The sequence below is a fragment of the Lepisosteus platostomus genome, chromosome 22, assembly GCF_059453375.1.
Source record: "Lepisosteus platostomus isolate fLepPlt1 chromosome 22, fLepPlt1.hap1, whole genome shotgun sequence".
NCBI lineage: Eukaryota > Metazoa > Chordata > Actinopteri > Semionotiformes > Lepisosteidae > Lepisosteus > Lepisosteus platostomus.
The window spans coordinates 11,094,909-11,120,018 of record NC_142632.1 but is presented as its reverse complement, the minus strand read 5'-3'; the positions used below and the strand labels follow the sequence as shown (position 1 = coordinate 11,120,018).

General features: G+C 42.2%; 1 protein-coding gene across 6 annotated transcripts in view; it reads left to right on the top strand.

Moving 5' to 3' along the window:
- The first annotated feature begins 14,372 nt into the window (after nucleotides 1-14,372).
- The window catches only part of LOC148643457 (seizure protein 6 homolog), a 211,185-nt gene continuing 200,447 nt past the window's right edge, over nucleotides 14,373-25,110 (top strand). For 4 of the 6 annotated variants that reach the window (XR_015928998.1, XR_015928997.1, XM_088615666.1 and 1 more), the window contains exon 1: nucleotides 14,910-15,307. Coding sequence is in view for 4 of the 6 variants with exons in the window: in XM_088615666.1 (XP_088471792.1) it covers nucleotides 15,223-15,307 (85 nt within the window). In the remaining 2 variants the exon portion in view is untranslated. Of the gene's footprint in view, nucleotides 14,494-14,908; nucleotides 15,308-25,110 lie in introns of those variants that run through there. The other 2 variants (XM_088615664.1, XM_088615663.1) reach the window with 2 other exon arrangements.

The following is a 25,110-nucleotide window of genomic DNA, read 5'->3' as shown; positions in this document are numbered from 1 at the left end:
GAAAATTGCATGTGTTCTTTATCACGAAAAATCATTTGTGAATTTCTGCCTTCACTTATTCACATTCTGCTTAAAAATGAAGATTTGCAGCGAAGGGGTTTAGATTGAAACCGTTCAATTCTCATACAGATACCACAGAATGCTGTTATATTATGGCAGTGAAATTGGCTGGGTTTTCCACCATAGTTTTACACTTGAGGTGTAAATAGCCTCCTACATGAACGTCTGCATCAGGCCCTGCATGGCCACCAGGGCAAACATTGAGGTGCTACTTTCTTAGTTGATTCATGTGTTCCTGATATCTCTATGGTTGTTAGTTTTAATATGGCCTGGCCTTATGAATTTCTTTAAAGACATATGTATAGAGCTGACTGGAGATGATAGCAAATTATACTTTCACTGCACCCAGGTGGTACTCCTTAATTTCTATCCAGACAGATGAACAATAAACAACTAAGCTCTATAATTGAGATCTTTTACTCTTAGCTCATTCATGTAGTGTGGAATCAATCACTGACGTTATCGCTGCGATAGTAGGCAAGCCATTTCTATCCTGCATGTGGTTTAAAGAAACCTGTGAGTTTACAATCACTGTCGACACACAAAACGCATTGTTCAGCGCTGTAGCAATTTCTTTTGAAAATGTCTTTGGATGTTTTTCATACTGCATTATGAGCCATTAGTAAATGGTCAGATGGGTAGTGGTTATAGTGCAGTTGTTTTTATTCTCCTTAAAGCAGAAAAAATGCTCAACCTTTTCTTGAGGCCTACTTTGAGCTGCATGCTTTGCAGACACCTGAGATCAATGAGCACACTGGTTGACACTTTTGAGCAACTGCATCAGATTCTGATTAAAAAAAGGTGGACAAGGCATACAGTAGCTTTGCATGGAAAGGAGAGACAGCAACAAGATGTGCATGCAATATTGTGTGCTGTACATGTCAAGGTATTTTTACCCAGACGATGAGCACGATCAGATGTAGCGGCTACATCTTGTTCGTATCAGAAGCCTGGCGCTATCTGCAGGAAGGAACGAGCTGCAGTATTAATTCATTGGAGTGCTCCAGGCAGTGACTCACAGCAGTGCGATTGCCATACATGGTGTCAATGTTGTGCTTATTTTAGTCCCCTAAAAATCTCCCAAGTTGGAAAAGAGTAATCCAGGCACTTTCATCTTGCAAATAAATCTTAGCACTTTCGAAAATATGCCGCTATTGTTTATAAATACTATGATACAGTAATGTTTTTGTTACACAGATAAGTCCATGAAAAGGGTGTAAAATATTTTATCCTAACAATGAAGTACATTTAAAAAAACATGCACTACCCTCCTTAAAGCATTTGTAATGCCTGAGCTGCACAATGTCGTTGCCACTGAAATGCATTTGTAATCATTTTAATTATTTGCCTTTATCTTTCCAAGTCCCTGGGATCCCCTAGGACTCCCTGAGTTTGTGGAGAGCCAGCCTTTCTTCAGTAGAGGCCTGTGCATTTCCCCTGTTTAGCCTGATGCTGAAAATTCAAATGAAAAGGAGACACATCTGAATTGTTCTGGGTTGTTCTGAAATGCATCACTGGGATGGTGCTTACTCTGATCCGTCGGGCATAAACTGATGAATTATAAAAGACAGATGGGAATTGGTGGACAAGACCCTCCTGACATGCAGAGAGCAGGTCACAATCTCATTTGGCCTCATGCATACATTGATGGGCTCCTTGGAAAGAGACAAGGTTGCCGAGTTAATTCTTCAATACAGACAACCAGATACAGGTTCTGGCATTACAGTACAGTACAATATATTACTCTGTGCTGGTTATATTCTAGGAAACGCTGTAAAGACAAGTCAGAGTTGATCAGTTTTGGGCTTGCATAGATGTGTTTTGATTAAAGAGCGAGCAGAAATACTAATTGTCCAATCAAGCTGTCTGGATATCTACTGGAGCATGCTTATTTCCGATGAAGTAATTTAGAACAAGCAGTTCATATGAAACAGCAATCACGCAGTTGTTTATCTGAAAATGCTTTTTATTGATGGCACTGACGAATTAAACCACTCACTGCTGTGGCTGTTACACCCTGTTCTCACTGCATGATCATTATGTTTAACAGACCCTCTCATGAATGTCACGAAAATGTCCATGAAACCTGCTAGGTTCATTTCTATGGTGCACGCTTCACATCTGTGACACACACTTCTGCTACATTATTGTCTGTAATGGGGGTGTGAATGGGGCCAGGTGTGAGGTTTAGCCAGCAGCTACTGTATATCACCCTGCAACTCACAACTGGCAGCCCACTGAAGCTCAGCAGGTGTGAGCCTGGCCAGTACCTGGATGGGAGACCTCCTGGGAAAAAAACTAAGGAAGAGCTGCTGGAAGAGGTGTTAGCGGGACAAGTAGGGAGCGCTCACTCTGTGGTATGTGTGGGTCTCAGTGCCCCAGTATAGTGAAGGGGACACTATACTGTAACAAAAGGCACTGGCCAGGGTATTTCCCAAAAAGAATAGGGGTGTAACCCAAGCATCCTGGCCATATTTCCCCCTGTCCTTTACCAGTCATAATAATCCCATCTCTGAACTGGCTTCATCACTCTGTTCTCCTCCCCACTGAGAGTTGGTATGTGGGGAGTGTACTGGTGCAGTCTGGGGGCCCTCGCATCATTGTGGTGGGGAGATATACATTGGTGGTGGTGGAGGGGATCCCCATTACCTGTAAGACACTTTGAGTGGAGTGTCCAGAGAAGCTCTATATACAGTTAGTATATGGAATTATTATTGTAAGGTCTAGGAACGATATACATGTTTTTTTATGTCATTTAACTGTATAAAGAAGCGTCAGGCTTGAACTACTGCAATCTTGCGTCATACAGTACCTTTTTGTTTTTATACTTTTAACTATGTCCTATTTTAAATTTTAGAGTTGAAGAATGTACAATTCAGATCCCCATTTGGCTCAGTGATGCCAGATGCACTGATGTCTGTCTTTAACAAAAGAAAGTAATTCATGAAAATGAGCTTATTAAGTCTTTCTGGCATTTGAACTGCAGGTGGAGGTAGCTGGGTTTTGTGTGTTTGGTTTATTTAATCTTCACAGACTCCAACAGGGGATACAGGGCTGGCGTGTACAGATAAAAGCTACTACTGTGGGAGCCTGAAACAGGAGGTTAAGAACTTCACTCTAAATGCCTCAAATGTTTGCGCCTGGCAAGGTGCATCCCTGGGGCCATCCTCTGTAATGGGCAGAGTCTGAAACAATGTTAAGGTAAGGCAGAAATTAGGAGGTTTTCAGTGTCGATTAGATGCAAAAGTTTGTGTGTGAATACCTTGGGCAAAGGTGTACTGCTCTCAGTCTGAAAAGTGTTCAGCTAATAGTAACCAGTGTGAATGCTTTTCTGAGCAGCGACTGGTTGTGAGGCAGCCTTGCCTGAGGCTGTATCAGCTGCACAGGAGAGCTGGGCAGTTATCTTTCACTTGGAGCTGCAAGAAGTCAGAGCCAATCTCATGCCACAGCCAGAACAGAACACTTTGGAATCCGGGCTGTGCAAATTAAATACCACACGCAACGCAAGTGTTCAAAGGTGAGCTGAAACGAGATTGTCGTTTTCTAAAGAAATTCTAATTTTTGCTTCCCAGACCATAATTGACTACAGGATGCTTCTCCAGCCTCCTCCTCCCAATCTGTGGGGGAGGTCATGTGTTCAAGTCAGCAGAAATCCCAGGGTAGAAATCTGAAGACAATGAAAATGCAAATGCTGACAAGACCTTCTGCAGACCCATGCAGACTTCTATTTGCTGTCTGGGAAATTACGGCTGTTGTTTTTTTTATTCCCCAATGTGAGCTACAGTGTAGTAATGAAACAATATGGGCCAAAGTCACAGTACGCGCAATACTGTATATTATCATTTGACATGAAACTGCGTGGGAGAGGGTCATTTTCGGCTTGAATCTAGCCAACTTTGAACACAGGAGGCATAGCCCAACAGCATCCGTTCCCTGTTGTGTGGCACTTATCCTACTGCTTATTGTCAGCCCACCCACAAAATTGCACAGCGCTACAATTTAAAGACCAGTCTAGGCAAAAACAGAAAGCGATAATGATCTCTCTAAAGGACAAAGTATCTCTAAAGGGTGTGCGAGTGTGTGTCTCATTGCTTTCATCGGGATTATTTCAGGGGTGCGGATCACCAAAACAGAATATAACTGTAGGTGATATTGTTATTGCTCATGTTATTATTATAAACGCCCACTCTTCTCCTCTTTCATATGACCTACACCACCCCCACCAAGGTACACGCAAAGCATAGTAGACACATACAGTACCTATTATAAAAAAAAGCCTGCTGTTTCTTCTCTGTACACTAGGGGGCGAGGTGGACTGTATTGGGGTCTAGCTATACCTTTGACTCCCTTCGAGCCCCAGTGAAGAGGCAACATCCCAGAATGCCAATAACAGGAGGATCGGCCCAGGAGCTGTGGTGGGGAGACCAACCAGGAGATCACGGCCCTGACATCCTCTCATCATCCGTTCATAAATCATTTCAAACCAGATTACAACATCAAATAGGGGTACTTTTAGTTGCAGTTCTGTTCATTTCTGTTTCTTTCATTTTCACAAAAACACAAAAAACAGTTTGGGGGCACGAAAACAGTTTTGTTTTTTTAAAGACTTTTTGTTTTTTTCATTTGTTGTATATATGGAATGCCGTGTGGACTATAATAGTACTTTTTCCCTTTGGACCTCGAAAGTTTAGATATTGTATTTACTTTGCGAGAACCAAACACTCTAAATCACAACTCACTGAATAAGTCTCAATCACAAAGAGACAATGTTCTTTCCAAAAAGGTTTTCTGTTTACCTTGAAATTCGGTCTGTGTTTTGAATATTCTGAATGTAATTTTTTTCAGACGCACCAGCTGGATGGCTGAAGGTCATGTCCTGGCTTTTCTTCAAAGAAAGGCCTGTCGCTGAGCTCTGTTGGTGCTGAGGAATTGATAGGGTGGTGAAGTCAGAAAGCCTTCTACCTGCTTGGGAAACATGAGCCCAAGACGAGGATGCAGAACCTCTGAAGACTCCGCAGCAGGGAAGTGCAGATGGAGAAGAGTCTTTTAACAGCCTCACACATCCCGGTGAAGTCAGACGGCTTTGTAGTGAAATCACTCTCTAAAAAAGTACCAGCAAGTACAAATGCCAGAGAGAACCACTCTTTGAACTCATAGGATCAGGAGCAGCAGAGGCCGGAGTTTCCTCTGCAGGGAGGCTCCAGATGAAGCAGGATGAGAGGCGGGCTATGAAACAGGTTCTGTGGGACAAGGAGGGTGCAGGTATTAGCAGATCAAAGGATCCACGTGCTCTCTGTCGCAACAGGAGGGTTACTGGAAAAAATTGAATATGATCTCTGAAGTATTCGTGTGAAACAAATGAGTTCTGTGATGAAAAGGTGCGGGTTCGGTATTTTTGTTTCCAATTTTTTTACAGGAAAAAAAATAAGGCAGCACATGGAACAATTACTCTTCGGGACAGATGTCGTCACGCTGCAAGGCCCCACATTTCTCCAAACTAAATGGCTTTGTGTCCTCTTCATTTATCACGAACACCGAACCAACAGAAGTCAGCAGAACAAATATTCGACCACTGGGGACCTGCAGTCCTTGGAGGATTGATGCTTTGCCTTAATGCACTGGCCTCTTCACGAGTGGAGCTCAGAGTCCAGAGAGCCCTTAAGATGAGGAAGCTGTCCGAATTGAGTTCTGTTTTAGGTCATCACTGGTGCAGTGGCTTAACTGGCAGGACCAAAGTATTCACCATCTCAGTGTCAATAAGAGGACAACTAAATTAACACAGCAGGGTAAGGTGATGATGTGGGTAGGAACAGCATTGCCAGATGGAATTTAAAGACATTTAAATGTTGTTTTTCAAACGCATCATACCAGAAATGAATTTACAGAAGCTTACACAGGGTGTGGGAAAGCATTCTGATGCTGGGCTGTTGAACGTTGAACATTGAAAGTAGGTGTCTGAAAGGGAAGAAGAATCATTCAGTAGGTGGGAAAGGAGAATCATGGAGGAATCAAGCAGGGCTCAGCTGGCTCTTAAGTGCAGGGTCATCCTGTACTATGAGGTCACTGGTGGAATGTGATGTCATGGTGAATTCTTTTCTTGTACTGTCAGTCTACTTTTTTTTTTCTGCTCTGCCTGGGGGGGACAAGCTGTCTTCCTGTCTGGGCTGCTCAGGCAGTGTAATTCTGCCGGGAGACCATGGATATAAGCAAGAGAGCATCTGACAGGTGCTAGTATCTTCCCAGCTGCACATCCTCTCCTCTTTGGACTGACAGCTGATTCATGTTTAACAGCAGGTTGATGAGTCATAATCTTGTTTTTACATATTTATTTAGGGTTGGGGGGGGGCTGAAACCCATGACATAAGATCATCTGCTCTCCACAATCATTCAAAACGTGATGCACACATTGCCAGTGAGAGATCTGGGGAAAAACAAATGTTGTAGCCACACAAAGTTCCCTTCGTGGACCCAGAATGCAAATCAAAGCAAATAAAAACAATCTATTAGGCCGTTTTTACCGCTGCTCAGATGTCAAAAACAAGAACCCAAAAAGCCGTTTAAATCCCAAACTCTTAGAAAGTGAAAAAGATCTTTTTTTTTTTACAGAGGCTGAAAAAAGCAAATTGCATTTTCATTGCAAAATAAGCAAGGCACAAATTTAGTTTACTCTATTATGCCAGCATTATTTTAATAAATTTTCCCCATCTCGGTACTGCATTCATAATGCTCATCTCTGAGAGAATATTGTCTGCTCTAAACTGATTACCATAGCCTCCGGAATGCATTTATACAGTTCCTTATCCCTGCTCAGATAGTGCACACCTTAACAGGGTGATATAATCACTGAACAGAAGGGCAGGAGCCGCATTATGAAATGTTCTACAGATTCTTACAGGTCCCTACCTCTAATCCTGTCACTGATTCTTAAAGAGCCAAACACAGGCATCAGCTGATGGTCTATTCCCACAGAGCCGTAGGAAGGAAAGTTGTGTTTTGGAACAATTCATTATTTGATGTTAAAAAACTACTAAAAATAATTTTGAGAGGTCTCAGCTCCCTTTCCTATTAATACGTTTCATGCTCCGTCTTTTCACTTTTGTAGAACTCTTGTATACCTCTCTACATGCAGACAGGAGATTTCAACTATTCCTGTTATTATTACTAACACAGAGCTTGGAACAATAAACACCATATGTTACAAATCTAGGACTCTTGACTCATAACTAGAAGACTGTGGGTTCAAATCCCAGGGAAGACCCTGCTGTTGTATCCCTGGACAAGTAACTTCACTCAGATTGCTACATTAAAATGGTCAGCCGCATAAACGTAAGTTGCTGTGGATAAACCATTTGCCAAATAAATTAATAATAATAATTCCATTAACCTCCAGGTCAATACATATGGTTTACTTAATATGAATCCATTCAGCTGATCACATCTGTAGACAAGGACACCATTTTACCCACAGTTGTTAAAAGGACACAAATGGAGTTGAACCAAATAGTGTATCATCAGCATTTACAGAATGGGGCCACGGTTTGATTTCTTTTTCAAACTTGTTCTGCTTGAAATATCTTTATTGAAAGGCATAACTTACAAACTGCAAGAACAGATGGCCTTTGTAACTAGAATGCCTTCATCACGAAGTGCCTGGTGATCTATCTTCTGTGCTGAACTGAAATATAGTCAGAAGAAGGGAGGTTTAATGGAGTCGGTCTGCGAGGGTATTCTCTCTGAAAGGAGGGGAGGTCGAGCTTATTAAGACAAATAAGCCCTACAGCCATGGAAGTGTTTATGTGCCTTTATCTAATAATTGGGTGGCAGTGTTTTAAAAATCATTTCGATTGGAATAGAGAAAAAAAATGCATTAATTGAAGTCATGCTTCACCATCACACTGTATTATTCAAATACTCTACCTGTATGTGCAAAGTTCATGTCCCGGCTTTTCTTCAAAGAAAGGCCTGTCGCTGAGCTCTGTTGGTGCTGAGGAATTGATAGGGTGGTGAAGTCAGAAAGCCTCCTACCTGCTTGGGAAACATGAGCCCAAGACGAGGATGCAGAACCTCTGAAGACTCCGCAGCAGAGAAGTGCAGATGGAGAAGAGTCTTTTAACAGCCTCACACATCCCTGTGAAGTCAGACGACTTTGTAGTGAAATCACTCAGTAAGAAAGTACCAACAAGTGCAGAAGGCAGAGAGAGGCGCTTTTTGAATTTGCAGGAGCAGAAGAGGCTGGAGTTTCCTCTCCAGTGATGCTGGCACTGATGCAGGGTGTTCTGCAGGAGCAGAGATAAAACACTGGTTGAACCTCTCTGGTTTCCCCAGTGGCAGGGCTGAGGGCTGGCTATGTTGTGTTACTTAACTTATCTTGAATAAACTGGGATACACAGACATGGAGTTAAAATAATAATAAAGATGTGTATTTGCTTTCCTGTTTCACTGGTACAATTTGTGTAGTAACTTTTAAGAACCTGAAATGTATCCAAATGCCATGACGTAAGCATTTGATTTCTTAAGGGAAATTACTAGCTGAAGGGGGTCATTTGACCTATTCTGCTGTGTCATGATTTCCTCAAGGCTTATGTAATATAGAGCCCTACACCCCCAAGCTATTCATTTCTAGGACTGCCACCAGGACATCGGCTGTAAAGCCCAAGACAATCGGTCCTCAGTCATGAGGTGCAAATAGATTTTCAAATCCACAGTAGTTCATGATCTGAATGAAGCAGTTACGATTGAATTTTAAGGCAGACGATTTAGCCCCAGTTCTTGAGTGTTAAGAAGCCACATTTTTCAAGAGACACAGAAATCCTTCTCAGTGGTATACTGTACCTGGGTGACTGGACTTGGGTACTTTGGAATTGGGAACAAGCGCTAGATAATGTGGTTCTTTGTGTTTTACCTTTGGGAACTGTTCAGGCAAACGGGCAAACCCAGTACATTACAGTTTGAGGTGGATTTCACAGGTACAGTAAGTGCAGAAAGCACGAAAGGTGAGGACAGTAGCCCTGCGTGTCACATATTCCTCTTCCTGTTTATATGGACTTTATTGTGGTTTACAGACCTCTTGTATGCTTTCAAGCATGGCTTCATCATTAGAACCTGATGTTTTCTTCCAAAAGTGATGAAACAATAGGGTAATTCATTGTACGTCTCTGAATTAGGGTCTGAAACAGTATTTATGTGTCTGTACTGTACAAGAAATGATTGTGAAGGATTTGTCTGCATAGATCCTACTTTCTTTGGCCATGGATAGAACAGTATAGTGGACTTGGATACACTGATATTCTAGAGCTGCAGTGACTTGACCACCTAGCAGCTTCCTATAAAATATTTAGCACACACTCCTCATCAGAGACTGTAACACCACCAGTAAATCATCCATGAACCAGTAGTAAATAAGACAGCCAGACAGGGTGATGCAAAGACTACCCAGTAGAGTACGCAGAAGAAAAAGGTGACATTAATTAACTTTTTCAATGAGGTGATTACAAAGAGAGGTTAAAGAGTCCTAATATTTTTTTAATAATAATTGTTTGCATTTGAGTAATCTGAGACCCATTTATTAATTGTAAACTTTACTCTAGGTGTCAAATCCCCTTATGAAAAGCCTATTGAGGGAAATCCGTACATTATTTTTTGGAGTTTTCCCTGATGGGTGATTAATTTTACCGTGGTTACCCATTTTATTATGTTATACAAGTGATTACATGTTTGACAAGAAATGCATTGCTGCAAAATTTAAACAGATTTATTAAAAAGTAATTCAACCTCCAACCCAGCTGGCTTTAGGGATAAAATGCAAAAATGAATCACTGTTTGTCAGATTTCTCTCTCTGCTTTACCGTAATTTTAATATGATTTCACTGGGTTTTTACACGTACATTTTCAATCATGCTGCACTGCAGTAAATTTGCATGGGGGATCCCCAGTCCCTTTGATTTTGTCCTTCAGTGAGCATGCTTAACAAGGATGGGAGTTTTGGCACCCTGATAATTGTTGGGCTTCTTGTGTTCTGAATGTGTGTGTAGAATTTCTGGGCTCTGCTGCTTCTCATTATTGCAGACATTACAAGAAGACTAAGTGTGTCTGAACGCTGACTTGAAGAGACAGGAAAACATTAATACTTATTGCTACAACATAATGTTCACATACAGCACCAAAGCTTCAATAGTAGCCACTGGAGACTGAATGAAAACACTCATATCTCTGCCTTATTCAATTCTCAATCATATATTAGGTTTAAATAGAACTCCTCACCAGTCAGAAGTTATTAGATTTTCAAGTGCAAATCAGAGCACAAGACAGAACCTGTCTATTGAGGAATTATATGCTTATATAAGAAGGAAAAATGCAGAATCTCGTTTTTTATAGCAGAATGAAAATCACATCTCTTTATTTTCTTATCTTTTTTTTTTTTACCAGTCCAAACAAAGGGGTTTGATATCACTATAACATTTAATGCATTTAATTCAAGCAGTGGGTGACCATCATTCCCCACTGTGCCCCCCCCGCCCCCCACCCTTAAAAAAAACTTTCACAAATGCTTTTCCATTACAGTGTAAAATGAAGATCTTATTTCTCTGAATGGATTGCTATTTAAATATCCCGCATTTAAAGGACTCAGCTCCTGAATGCGATGAGATTGACAGACTGTAAGTGCAAAAGAAATGAACCAGACATAGTGAGTGGGGTGGTTTCTGCAGCAGACAAATGAGAGAGAGAAAATTGGTAACCTCAGAGTTTAAAGGATGAAGTGTTAAAAGCATTACACTTTTCTGGGTTTCCTTGTGCAATGGCAGGAATGCTGAAATATACTGTGCTTGCTTCCTCTTCTCCTTTAAACTCATTAAGAGATATTTGCACACATTCGATAGTCCCATTTGGTCCTGTATATCCTCTTAAATCTTTGAGTGTTTTGAGAATGTTATCTCATTGAAAGACCACACACAAATACACCTCTTTTGGATTTGCTACATGTGGAATTGAGATTATACATGCCTCGCTTAGACACGCTTTATCTAAATATAATTGGAAGTATTTCCATATTTTTTTTGGATTCTCGCAGAGCAGCCCTTAAAATGCAACTGCGACATTTCCAAAGAAAAACAAATTCCGGGGTACTTGCGGAATTCATTTCAGAACTTCGAATCATACATCAGTTTTATGGACAAAATGCAGCCCCTCTTATTCTCGCCATTATTGGAGAAGCTTTTTAAAATGATGTGTTGGTATGATGTGGTGTTGGTAGCACCATTATAAGGCAGAAAAAAAGATAGGTTACAATGCAGATGAGAAAATGTTTCAATAAATCAATACATTGAAATTAAAAAAGATAAACTTCATACTCGCTATGATGTTTCAAATTAGACTAACAATGCAGAGAGTGTGAGACAGGGGAGCAAGAATGAGATCATTTGATCTTAAAAATTCGGGTTCATATTACTCAGAACTGGGTCTTTCCGTGGGCTTTTCAATCTGTAAAAGCAGAGCAGTGAAACTCTACCTCGTGGTTTCGGGTTTGGTTTTCTCCAGACATCTAGGATCAGCAGAAATATTGCGCTCATGCAGTACAAACCACTCTTTATGTGAATGGGAACCATTATTGGCAAAGTACATGAGCTTCTTAAATTAGAAGGTTAAATCTGAGTCCCAGATTTGAAAAATAGAGACTCTCAATAACACTCACGGTGGCAGTTCAGATTATTTCTGGTGTCGATCAATCCCACACATAAAAACAAAACAATTACCGATAGCGGGACTTGTTTTAGAATTTGAACTGCTACTTAGCGGCTTGTCAAAGACTGTTTTTGTTTAAAATATCGAATATAATAGAAGAGTTACTAATGTATTTATTAGTTAGTAATGAACACTCTCTATGGGTTTCTGTTCCATTATTTCATGAAGCCCCCTTTTATAGCTCAGGCTCAGTTTTCATGATCAAACCTGGACAGAGCCCATTTGAGAGGTTAAAGCTGGACTAAATGTGACACGTGCAGCTGTCTCTGCCCTTGCTGAGACTCACAGAAGCGCCACACAGCAGGTAACCACAGGCTCCTCTGGCTCTACAGAGCTATTCACTGTCTAGGTTTCATAGGGGGTGCTGTCACTCCTGTAACTGGCTTAGTGCACTACACTGTGGTAGACTGACATCCATTCCATCCATTTTCTGGCTGCATTATCCAATACAGGGTTGCGGGGGAGGCCGATCCTATCCCAGCAAGCAACGGGCACCAGGCATGGTGCACCGTGGACGGGACAGGACAACACTCCATTGCAGGGCACACACACACACACACACACACACACACACACACACACACACACACACACACACACACACACACACACACACACACACACACACACACACACACACACACACACACACACACACACACACACACACACACACCAGGGCCAACTTTCCCCCCCAAAAAAGTAGTCTATTATTACTGTATGTCTTTGGACTTTAGAAGAAGCAGCAGCCAGAGGAAACCCACACAAACATGGGGAGAACATACAAACTCCACGCAGATAGCACCCCAAGTCTGGAATTAAACCCAGGGACTAAGCGCTACGATGCAGCAAAGCTAACCACAGTGCCCTCCAGTACACAGATATATAGTCATGAAACAGACCCACTCTGTACTTTCATTCCATGAGTGGACTGCTGTAGGTCTTCAACACATTCAGACCAGGGGTTCTCTATTTCTACACCTGCAACAAATGAAGCAAAGAGGTCCTGTGATTATGAAAACATTTGATTCCCATACATCAGTGTCAGCTGTGGAAACGAAGGATGCTGCACTTTTTTGAAGACGCACAAAATGAAAGGGATCCAGAAAATATCCGTTACCAGCCTGGAACATAAAAATCTCAACAATGTCAGACAGTGAAGTAGTGTCTTGTTCTCAAACTTGTGTGTCAGTCTTCTCATGAAGATGGTTTTCCAGGTTTCCTGGTTTTCAAGCATTCAGACAGAATCTGAGCACATCTATGTCCAACACAACTATTCATTGCCAGGTTTTGTGTTTCTTTAAGACATTACATATGAGTTTTCTATGGTTACTTTACTCCTCTACCAATTTAGGACGTATGTAATGAGCTCTGAAATGCGATTTTTATGTCTTCGGTTTGACACATTATTCATTAATGACAGTAGATGATTCCTGCAAAACTTCAGCAGCTTTCTGCCATTTTTCCAAATGTCATTGTCTTTGGTTTTCTTTTTTAGATAGGGACTTAAAAATTATCTATTTGTTGTCAAAGACCCTAATTCTAACTAATTCTGGACTACCTAATGAATATGTACATGAGCGATGTGTGCTGTTTTTAATCAGGGTTGGCAAAACTATCTCTGTGTAAGGGAAAGCAACTTTGTGCTTCAAATTTCTTCCCACTTCTGATATAAAATTCTATATTGATATTGTGCAATGCAAAAATAAGATTAATGAATACCCAGCCTCACCATGCACACAGTGAAGGCTTATCACCTCTTCTCTCTCGAAGAACACGCAGAAATGTGTTTTTTTTAACTCACAAATGGCAAGGCACGGGATTTCTATTAAAGCGTTTAGACTTGTTTTATTAAAAAAAAAGTCTGAAAGTGCTGAATCAAAATGTGATTGAAGTTGTTTTTCTCGGTTTTTTTTTCTCCTGCGCTCTGCTGCTATCTGCAATGTACTCTGAGTCATGTGGAGGCTGTCCTCGGGTCCAATCATATTTTACACCTCTCCCCGCCGTCGCCTGATAACTCCATTACGAGACATACAGTACGTAGCCAGGCCTTCGGCTGGCCAAGGCTATGTTTTAAAATACGAAGAGGGAGAGAGAGCTCGCGATGACAAAAGGAAGTTACTGTTTAACACCATCCCGGAGATGTGATCTGCCTGTCCCTTCTGACTGTCAAATCAGGGTTCGGTCCTGGGTGTCCCCAGGGGATCGTACATGCTGTGTGATAACAAAGTACGCTATCAAAAATGAAATCAGGCTTTGTTGCCACAGCCAGAAATTATATGGTACATTAAAGTACACTTCTGAATTTTACGTTCCTGTTACATTTATTGTGCCTCATACTGTATATGTCCTGCTTATGCCGTTGTATTGAGCTAGCTTTTGTGATAAACGTGATGAACATCGATAGAATAAGAAACTCGAATCACGTAAAAGTGTCAGGGTATCACGAGGGGAGAGGGGGCCCGGTGTTTGTAAAATACAGTAAGTGATTATTTGAAGTGATTGATTTGTATGTTTTTACCAGTGTCCTGTTTTAAAATTCACAGTTTGCAAGCTGAGTGACTGCGGATTCCACTGATATATATGTCATATTCTGTAGAAGTGCGTAGTAATGTCGTCGGGGGAATATCACGGTGTTGAAGAGGATAAATTACTTCTTCTGCGTTCTGTTGTAAATTCAATTCAAAACCACAGGTATGCACTCCAATTAATGAGACAGGGCTTCATTAATGCCTCCTCCGGGATTATAGAGTTTAGATATGCCCTTTTTAAGAAACCGCTAATTTTGTTCATTAGCGATTTGTCTAATACTTGAGATTTAATAATGAAATGATTGTTGGCATAATATTAGCTCAGGACGCGGTCTCGTTTACTGAAACCTTCCGATCTGCTTTTCCTCCCTCCTTGCATGCGGATCAAGAAGATGAAGACGGAATCATTTTTTTTCTGGTTGTGTATGAATTCGCACTCTCTAACCCTTGGCGTCCGTAATCAATAGCCCAGAATTACATAGCCTGTGCAATGCTGGAGGCATTTTAATGAGGGCAGTATTAGGTTATGTACGGTACAAACTTTCTACAGCGCTGAAGTTGTTCCATTTGCTGACGCTAGGAGCTGTCCACGGTGCTGAAACGGCACTGGTGCGCTGTCTTTAAGGTGCTGACAGTACTTGGAGCTAGCAATCCGCTTACTGAGCGTTGAAATTAAACATTCTCTGCCTTTCAGCTGATTCCAATTACAAAGCTGCGCTCCGCTCGACTCGCTAAGCGTGGTATGTGCCTGTAAGGTCTCAAGGCGAGTGGCTGGCCGGTGAAGTCTTTAGCTTTTTTTCCCTCTTATTTTTTTTTTTGTTGTTTTGTTAGGAAAGTGTTTGTAACACAAGGGCATTTTATTCTAGAAACGGAGGAGTCTACTCTGGCAGACATGTGCCCGAAGAGAGATTACCGTCTAAACGTGTACGGTCTGCTGTTGATTTTCGGTTCTCTGCTGACGGAGACCCGCGGTCAAGGTAAGGTTTCCGCTGACTGTTCTCGATATTAATAATCGTTCAAGATGTTTATAATTCGACCGAAGTCTCCGGTGTTTCAATGATGTAGTACGGTGTCGTGCACTCCCTGCTGCACTGTGTGTACAACTGTTTCTTTGTCGAAACCCGCACTCTGTTTATCGGCTTGCGTTCAGTTATTCGCTTGGACGTTCGTGGAGCTGGTTGTATGTAGATCGGGTTCGTGGCTGTTCAACTGTTCGCGAAAACTGTTCGTCTTCTGCTCCTTGGAGGCTTAAAGCTAGCTCTGTCTTCCGATTAGATCTGTATTGCATAGGATCCAATAAGTCAGTCCGAGCTTAAAATGAGGGGGGAAGAACTTCAGTGAACCCCATCGGTAGCAAAGCAATCTTAACTCGATTCAAAGGCGAAACGTTAAAACGCTTTCAACTTAAATGTCACCGTGAGGCGACAGTTCAAGCATCCCACTTATGGAGAGCTTGCATTAAGCATTTGTATAAGCGTTCATTGTGTCCCCATTGAAATGACAGTATTTACAATAAATAAACCTAAACCCAACAAGTGCCCTGCATTGTTTTATCGCTATAGTTTATGAAACAGTGCACAATAAATAAAAAAAATAACCGAAAACTTTAAGACGTTCAACAGGTGCACCATATTGTTGTGTATAATTCGACCTGAAACAATTTTATTGCATATCTTTTTCCATATAATAGTGTGTCACACGTTAAATTCAGCCGCTGTTTATTTACTTCAAAATGCTTTAAGTTTCTCGGTGTTTTCCTATCGCACCTTTTCATTATTAAAAATGTTCTAACCCATAGTGCCCTTGATAGTCTATTTCTTTAACGAACGTCCGAGTTTAGAATTTGGTGTTCATTTTTTAGTTTACTGTGAAATCCGGAAACTAAAAAAAAATCGCTTTTCCTTCATCCTAAAAGGTATGAAAGAATTCGTCCTCGCCTGAACTTAGTTTCTCTTACTGTGGTGGCCAACCTAGATGCTGAAAATAGTATAAAAAGTAACTAAAAATACGCTTTATGATTTAAGCGTTACATTCGCACTACTCTCAAATACGAATCGGATCTTTGATCCTCATAATGATATGCAATCCTGTTTTATGCAGAAAAAACGACTTATTTTCATAACTTTATTTGAAAAACGATTGAATGTAACTACAAAGTAACGTCTTTTTTATTAGCTATAGAATACATTCCGAAAAATAAAAATGTGCGAAATATAATCAGTTATGTAATGGAAACTATACATTTACCTTCTTCCCTTTGGAAGCAGGTACTTTAAACATTTTAAACGGATGAATTTCCTTTATTACCATATTTTAACGCTCTCAGACGAAGTCATAGGTTAACACGAGTCGATGTTTTAATACGCAGAAAACAACTCTACAACAAAAATGATTAATTCGAAGAAGATCTATAGAATACATCAAGTGTGCCTTAAATAAGACGACGTTTTACGATGTACGGGCTAGGGAAACATGTTGTTGCGGTTGTGAATAACTCCAAAGAAATGCAAAATGTTTTTGAGCCGTAGTTCCATTGTCTGTTGTTTTCACTTGACCTCTTTAAGATGCAGTGCAGTTTTTCAAGACCAACTCGAGCTTTGCACATTTACGGTGCACAAGCCTATACAATTTCAGTGTGCTCGGGACCTACTGTATAAATACTGTACAGTATTTCGCACTAGTCACCTTATGAAGGAATGTAACCGCCGATTGCTTTGTCGCAATCTCCAGCCAGACAACACTGCAATGAACAGCCTCTCCGCACCGGTTTATTCGAACACACTACCGGTGTTGTCCAGAACTTTCTGCCGTGATAACGTCCATACCTCGGCACTGCCCAGAGAGTTCTAGACGGGATTCCTCTAGATAGAAGTTGGCGACAGCCTCCTGCATTCGCGAGGGGTACGACTTTGCTGTTACAAAAGCAAAAAACAAAATAAAATCACAAAGTCTCAACGTTTTTTATACAAACGATGTGTGACCTGAGACACTTTTTCCTTACTGTTCCGGCTTACAGTAACCACACGTTCACAGCTTTAAGAAAAAGCTAAGATAGCCCGGTATTTGTAGCAACACTCTGTCAAGGAGGGCCAATAATAAATCACCTTTTTTTCACCCCAATTTATGCTACATTTTTCAGAAAAACAATTAGCAGGAACCTACATTACAGTATATGATGGATGTATAAAATTATTACATAGATGTGAAGAAAAAGAGTGTGTGGTGTGCGAACTGCTGTTGAGGTTATGATGGCCTACAGTAGTCATAACACGCAAAAACTGAATCATATGTCATGCAAGCCCATGTGGAGTTTAGCTGAATAGTTTAAATGAACAGTTAAAAAAACTGCTTAAAATTACAACACAATTGTTCAATATAGTGATTGAGAATCTTTTGTATTACTCCATAATTTCTATGTCAGTCTGCGTAAAAATGGTGATTAGTTGTCAGAACTGCTCTGGGCTCAGATAATGTTAGCAAGAGGGGCCTTGTGTTGTTGGGAAGCTATTTTTGTTGGTTCAGAATGGGAAAGGATGTGGTAGCCTTCATTATTTGATCTCTGTGCTGAATGAAATCTTACGACTACAGTAGCTGCACTGAACAGAAGACTGTGCATTAGCTGCCCAGTAACAGCACATAGCATGTATTCATATTGAGATCCATAAATTGCAGACCAATTAAAAACTGAGAACTCCCAGCATGAAGCTGTAGTGAAAATTGAATATAATTCATATTTAGTAAGACGGTAACCTTTAGCATTTTCCATTTGCACTGTCAGGGCTGCAATTATGCAAGGCTTGTGATAAGCATGGTAAATACCACTTTTTCTTTATTGGGTAAAGTGTAGCAAATGCTTTTTATGCTAATGTTTCGTGTGCGCAAGTTTGTTCCTCTTGCAGACAGACTCAAGACTTTTTTTCAAAGATTTGTAACTTTAATGAACTGCTGTCATTGTTTTTCTTCGTGTTGCACTGAAGGATCTTACTCTTTAATGAAGAAATAAAACATTATCATACTGTAGGTCTTCAAATATGCCACATCCTTTAGTAGTAGTTTTTGTTTTCTGGAACTGATGTATTTATTATAAAAGTAACTTAGGAGTTTCTGAATTCTAAAATGTAACTCTAGTGATTGTATCTTGTGCCCCTCCATCGTTTCAATCTTAAAATCTAGATCTGTCAACTTCCATCAGGGGTTTCTAGTATCTGATATTGCACTCTACTGCACCAATACCTTGAAAAGCACTCCAACTAATGCACATATCCATCAATCTCAACAAAGCTCTTTGAGCCTGTTAGACGCAGGCACCCTCACAGACTGATGACACTATATTGCTGTGTCAGAAATGGGTGAAGGTCAATAGGTTGATTTATAAATATCCCCTGTAACATCAGCAGAGACGAACTGAAGCTACTAAAAAGCATAAGCTCTCTGACGATGAAGGTTGACATACTGCTTCTCTCATGTTAAAATGCAAAGATATGTGTGTGTGGAGTTTTTTAGAATCCACGAGCAGTAGATTCCACAGATGTTTCTCTTTTGTTTCATGTCAAAAACCTAATCTAGCTCCTTGATGAATTTCAAACCTGACCCCTGAGTACCATAAATTTAAATCCTGACTGCTGCTGCTCCAGGAAAGACTCGATAACGGTGACGATGATCACAGGGGGTGTTACAGTGCTGTGAAAAAGCCTGTGATGTGAGACAGAGCCACGTCGGAGAGGTATTATTGGGCACCTGGCGCTCAAGCAGAGCAAGGTGACCTCACTGGGGGCTGTGGCTAGGGATCAACTTGACAGGGGCGCCAATTATTTTTAAGGTGGTCCCTGAGGAGGGAATAATATTGCCCTGCTGAACCTGTGTAGAGGTAGCACCCTTCCCCAGGGAGTGCCTGACCTTTGCCCTCTCATTACCCACGTCACACCAGTGCTACCGTTCTTGGAGTAGAAGCGAAAAGCGTGCCTGCTATCTCCCTGCCTGCATTTTTTCCTCCCCCCAATAACAACATAGAATTGTGAAGAGCTCCCCCATTTCCCTATTTAGGACAGCCGGGTGTGTATTTTAAATTTTGGCTGATGGCCATGAGCCGTGAGACCTCCCACGGGGGAGAAGGAGGAGGTGTGGGCGGACTGCTTCAAGCCACTGATCCTTTAACACCTTGCGGCCCCGAATCTGTACTGCGTGCCTGCAGACGGCCGGCCGCAGGGGTCGACCAGGCTGACGAATTCCCCGCTATCCCTTGCCGTCGCTCAGTGGATCGTCTGCTGCCGCTTGGGGAATCCCAGCCGCAGGTGGTTAGTCGTGACCCAGCCTCGAACCCGCGATCGCAGGGCTCAGCCTCAGCTCAGCCGAGGGGATGATCTGGGACCTGCTGGGAGTTCTGCTATCGTGGGGGGGTGCCCAGCTCCCAGAGAGCCTCGGTTCAGAGGTCCTCTACCGCACCCGTAAAATAACGATTTGAGACACATGGGTTTTGATAAATTTAATTGAGTTCGAATTGGGTTCGATTCAGCTGGGAATGGCCAGCTCTGGGCATTAACGATAGTGGGTGTGTAAAGTTTCAATTTCAAGTGCTAAATTAACTACTAGTTTGAACTAATTGCCTCCTTCAGTGTGCAAGACTGCTGTTTGTTGTGTAGAAAATGATTACCAAAAGCTGAACTGTAGAACCTTCTGTTTTGTAGATCTCTATCCCTGGTCCTAACCTTAAAGGATCTTGCAAGATGCACCTGGGACACCTCAGCTCCAGTCTGTACCTCCCGTTTATAGGGTTGATGTTTTGCTGTTTCACTACAAGGTGGCAAGTGAAATCAGGAGGCAGGTCAACTGTTTTGCATAAACATCAGAATGATTATACTGTATACTTTGATCAGGACACTATTGTTAGTGCTGCAGTTATTTAAAGCTTTCAAGTCACAAGCGGGGAGAGTCAAAAGCGAGCCATCATGGAGCTCATCCCCTTGAATATTGCAGTAATAACTGCATTGGTAAAAAAGTTTAGCTTCTGCAGGTTTGCACCACATCGGCTCTGTTGCACATTGCCCTGCTGAATCAATTTCCCGAGCAAAGCAGATGGCTGGAGAGAAAGAAAGAGAGAAAGAGTGCTTTGTGAGGGTAAATTATACGAATGAGGTTCTCAGCCAGCCCTCGCCCCACTACTGGCTGCTCCTTATTAAGGTTGAGATTGATGACCCATAGGATGGGCTGGAGCAGCTCTGGGCACTGTGCCGGTGTGGTGCCAGACTCCCGTATTGACTAACAGTCGCACAGACCACCGCGCAGCTCGACTGCTGGAAGAAATATGACCCCCGTGCGCGTGTGTTTCGCTTCTGTACAGGCCTGCTCTCATCCGCTGCCCCTGAGTCACTGGGGGACACCTTTCGCTGTCTGCCCCGCCGCGCCCCCCTCTGCAAAAGGGGCTCCTGTGTGAAACCGAGAGAATTAAAATAATTTGCTTCTGTGGCATTTGATCAATGTATGCAAGAGACAGGTGATACCCAGACCAGTACTTTGACGCTGGTATTTTTCTCTATGCATCCATTTTTTCTGATGCGCCCAGCTTTGTATTTGATTACGATTCTGTTGATTTGGCCGCTGGAGAAGGTAGAAAACAATCCAGGTCTTTCACATGCACTGCATGCATTATATATTACAGCTTTACCTCTGAGGGAAATTCATCTGTACAGAATGAAACGCAGCTCCTGAACTTAGGAGTGCAAACACAGTGCAGACTCGGGCGTGATGCACAAGTCTTCAATTTCTGATGTTAGTTTAAAGGGAGTTTTAAATGAAAGTTCAGGAGGGATGACTGCAGCCCAGTTCTCCTCTATCTCTGCTCCCCTGATTCCTAATCCTCAATGACATCCCCTATAAAACTCTAAATACCACTGTGAGCCTGTCTCTGATCCTCGCAGTCATCATTCTGCTTCCCTCCTCCTCTCCGTCTCCACCTGTGCTGCTGCCCCTTGGGTAACTCCTCCCTCTGCAGGGGGTCCCGACTTCCTCCTGCTCCGGCCTGGGGGTCCGTCCTCAGCCAAGCCGGTGAAGTCAAAGCTGCTTAAGCCTGACTTCTCTAGAAACAATTCTACATGCTTTTACTTACTGGGTGTTATTCCTCATCAAATAATGTTGTATCTCTGACCACAGCCCTTATCCAAAAATGCAGAGGGATGTGATGCACTCCCTTAATATGCTGTACGAGGAGAGCAGTACACTACTGGGAAAACCAATCGGGGTGAACAGAGGACTTTTAAGTCGAAAAGGTCAAAGCAGAATACAGGCAGTATTTCAGGTGTGACATTCCTAGGCCCTTAAATGTGACTGATTGGAGGTTGGCAAGCTAAAAAGCTCAACCAAATGGCAGAGAAAAATCTCTTCTTGTCCTTTTTTCCCCTTTCTCTTGAGGGGTAAGGAACATCCAGAGAGACAGTGTTTGACTCAGAGATGATCAATTACTCCCTCAAGAGCGACTCTCATCCTTCCTCGGAGAAAGGGGGGGAGGGGAGAGGTATAGAGAGAGAGAGAAGATGTGTGTGGTGGGTGTCTGCTAGATTGAACACGTTGTCAATCACCTGGTATTGGAATCGATTTTGGCTGGGTGAGTACAAGCATACATCTCCAGCTAACACTCAAGCATGGCAGCCTGCCTAATTGTAAAAGTCTAATTTCTACTTGCTATTATTTTTTTTTCTTTACCAGGCTTGCACCTGACCTGAATATGTCGTATACTGTATTCGTTTCTAATTATTCTTGATACGCTTTCTTGTTGTGGATAAAACCAAGAACACAGAACGAGCACGCTAATGCAATCCCTCATCTTATCCTATCCTCCCTTTCAGATAAAGGTCGTGGTTAGGTTTCACTAAAATGTTGGTATTAGCAATTTTTTTTTAATGAACCACAACCTTTCAGTTCCACTATGGCAGTTAATGCACTGCAATATTCAATATAAATATATTTTCATGGTCCTTTTTAATTGCTAGTCTGTTTAAAGGAATGTGTGACTGCTTAATTGTTATGAATTGGGTAGACCACACGCTGATTTATGTCCCCTGTATAAAATAAACATAAAATCATTTCACTAACGCTAATGAAACCTCCCAAAATTAATAATACATTGCTACGGCTTGCGAGAAACCAATTAAAAGCTGAGGGTGCTTCATTTTGGGGGATGAAATCAAGTTATACATTTCTGACATGCTGTTTGCGCCTGGGTTGCCTCTTGTGGAAGATGTACGTGAGAGAGAATGAGCTGAGATGTTTTATGTGTCTTGATGCTCATTAAAAGAATTACGAGCCCCCTTTCCCTTTGTGAGATTCTACTTGACACTCTAGTGCTGGTGAGAGCATTGTACTGTAGATCAAAGCATGTGATTAAAATAATGAAGCGTTTGACTGAGGTGCACAGTGGACTTTTGAGGGAAATTGAAGATTACTGCTGGATCAATTAAAAATGTGTTACACCAGCTGTTGTCAAATGTATACTTTAATAACACTGAAGGATCAAAATTAATATCAGGTGATAAGAAAAGCCATTTGTTTTAGGGCAAAAGACTTCATCATTAGAATGCATCAGGTGCTGCTTTTTTAACCTTGTCTCGTGGTCCACACCAGCCTGTTCTGGTGGTTATCTCTTCAGACCAGTGTGATTGGTGATCTTTTTCTTTGGAAAGCCCTACAATCTGTGCTGAAGAAGCAGGAGCTTTTCCTAGTCATTAATTCTGTCTTGTTTGAATTACAGAGGGTTTTTTTTAACTCCCGAAGAATACATATTTACTTAAGATGGTGCAAAAGCCCCTTTTAGTAGTTTAACAAGCATTGAGATTATTCTCATGATTAGACTCTTGTGGTTTATTTAGCGAATGCATGACTGTGGAGCCAAGAGACGATGCCCTTGTGCTGAATGCAGCAGTTGCTAGAAAGCTCCTGAGTTTTAAGGAGGAATTTTCTCTTCAGATGTCTGGGGGAGTGGTGTTTGCAAGGACAGAGAACCAGAGAGAGGAAATGAAAGGAGAGATCCGGATTAAATGTACAGTACGGGTTGTGATCGGCTGGATGCCCAAGGGTTGTGTGGGCGATGCTTGTTTGACATCAGCCACTGGCGAGTGTGACAAGGCAAGGATACAAGGTCCAGGGTTTTGCCCCTGTTGATTCAGCTTGCTTGGTTCTGATTTATGAACTTGGACACTGTTCTCTTGTCTAAAGCTGTTCCAAACTGCATCAAGGCAGCTTAGGTATTAACCTCTGAGCCTGCATAGAGCTGTTCAGTTCTTATCTGGCAGGGATGGAGGTGAAACATACTTCAGGCCATTTCAGCATGACTCTGTGTGAGCCACCATGTACTAGAACGGTATACAAGCTTTGTCAGGGCTTCTCATAAGGTCTGGTCCTAGAATGATGGAGCTTGAGCTGGACAGCAAACATGAATGAACTTGTGGGATCTGGTTGTTGGTAGGTCACAGAGATTGCAGAGAGCACGGCGTCTCAGCTAGCACAATAGCCTGTGAAGAACACTTCAGGAACTGTCACAACCCAAAGGAAAAACCCTTGATATCTTTGCCATGTGCCACACTGTGCCCTGTGTATTTGTGAAGCTCAGTAGTGCAAGACCCGTCTTCACGTTTTCTGGTGGGTGGTAAGTATTGGTATGTCAATGCTCTCTTTCCTAAGGTGTGGTGATGAAATCCACTGTGGGATTTGGAATTGAAGGACAACAGGAGCACTGAGGGGCAGAGCCAAGCTGTGGGCTTTAGTAGGCTCTGCAATGACTTCCATTTAGCATACCTCGTATCTTTGAGCCGATATCCGTTTTGTAGAAATGAACCAGCCATCCATAACTATGGTGTCCAAGTTGTTCCAGTTGTTCCTAGCCAACTGCTTGGTCCTGAAAAGTGACACTTGAAAGCTTTCTCCAGTCCAGCAACCTCGGGGATCTGGGCTGTTATTTTGTAGGTGTGTCCACTAGTGCTGTTCAGCTGGTACACTTGACCTTCTTGTTTAGCCTTGACTAGCCCTTGCGAATGGCTGGCCGTCAGGTTTGCAGTAAGAGCTGGGCAATGGCTTAGCGTTTTTATCTTCTTTCTCTGCTGGCACAGTATGTGAACCATCAGCTCTTGTCACCATGTTTCTCGCCAGGGTGTCACAGGATGTAGCTGGTTCAGTCTGCTGCCGTGAGTGAAATCCCACCTTCAGGCTGCTGATGACTGGATGGCGCAGTCGAATGCTTCCGGCTGCCTCCCTATGTGGGCCATGTGGAAATTCCTTTAGGATTGTGTTCTGTATGGATAGAGAGAGACCACTGAGGGATCTGACCCAACAGGGGTCAAGGGAATAGATCTGTGACCTTCTCTGTGTTGTGTATTAGAGAGAGGTTGTTTCTGGTAGCCTGCTGTACAGTGAGGGTTATCATCCCTGTCTGTTGGCCAGTATCCCCTGCTGCTCACAGATAAATCTTGGCAGGATGTGCTGGGCCCAGCTGGCACTTGGAGGCTCATATGACGCGATAGCTTCTAGACCCTTCCTCTGTCTTTCTCAGAACGCGGAGGAGACGCAAATTACTCTCGCCGAGCCAACGCAATCAGCATCGCTTCATGGCATTGGGGGAGGAAAAAAAAAAAGAGGACAACCCTTTTAATTAAATGACATGCTCTTGAGTTCTGATGATCATATAATTTGGGGGTTTAAAATGTTGAACACCTGTTTTTCGGATTGCTGGTGATTAACCTATTCCAGTTTGCTCCCTGGATTCATCAGAGTGCTATTCATCTGCTGTATAGCTTCC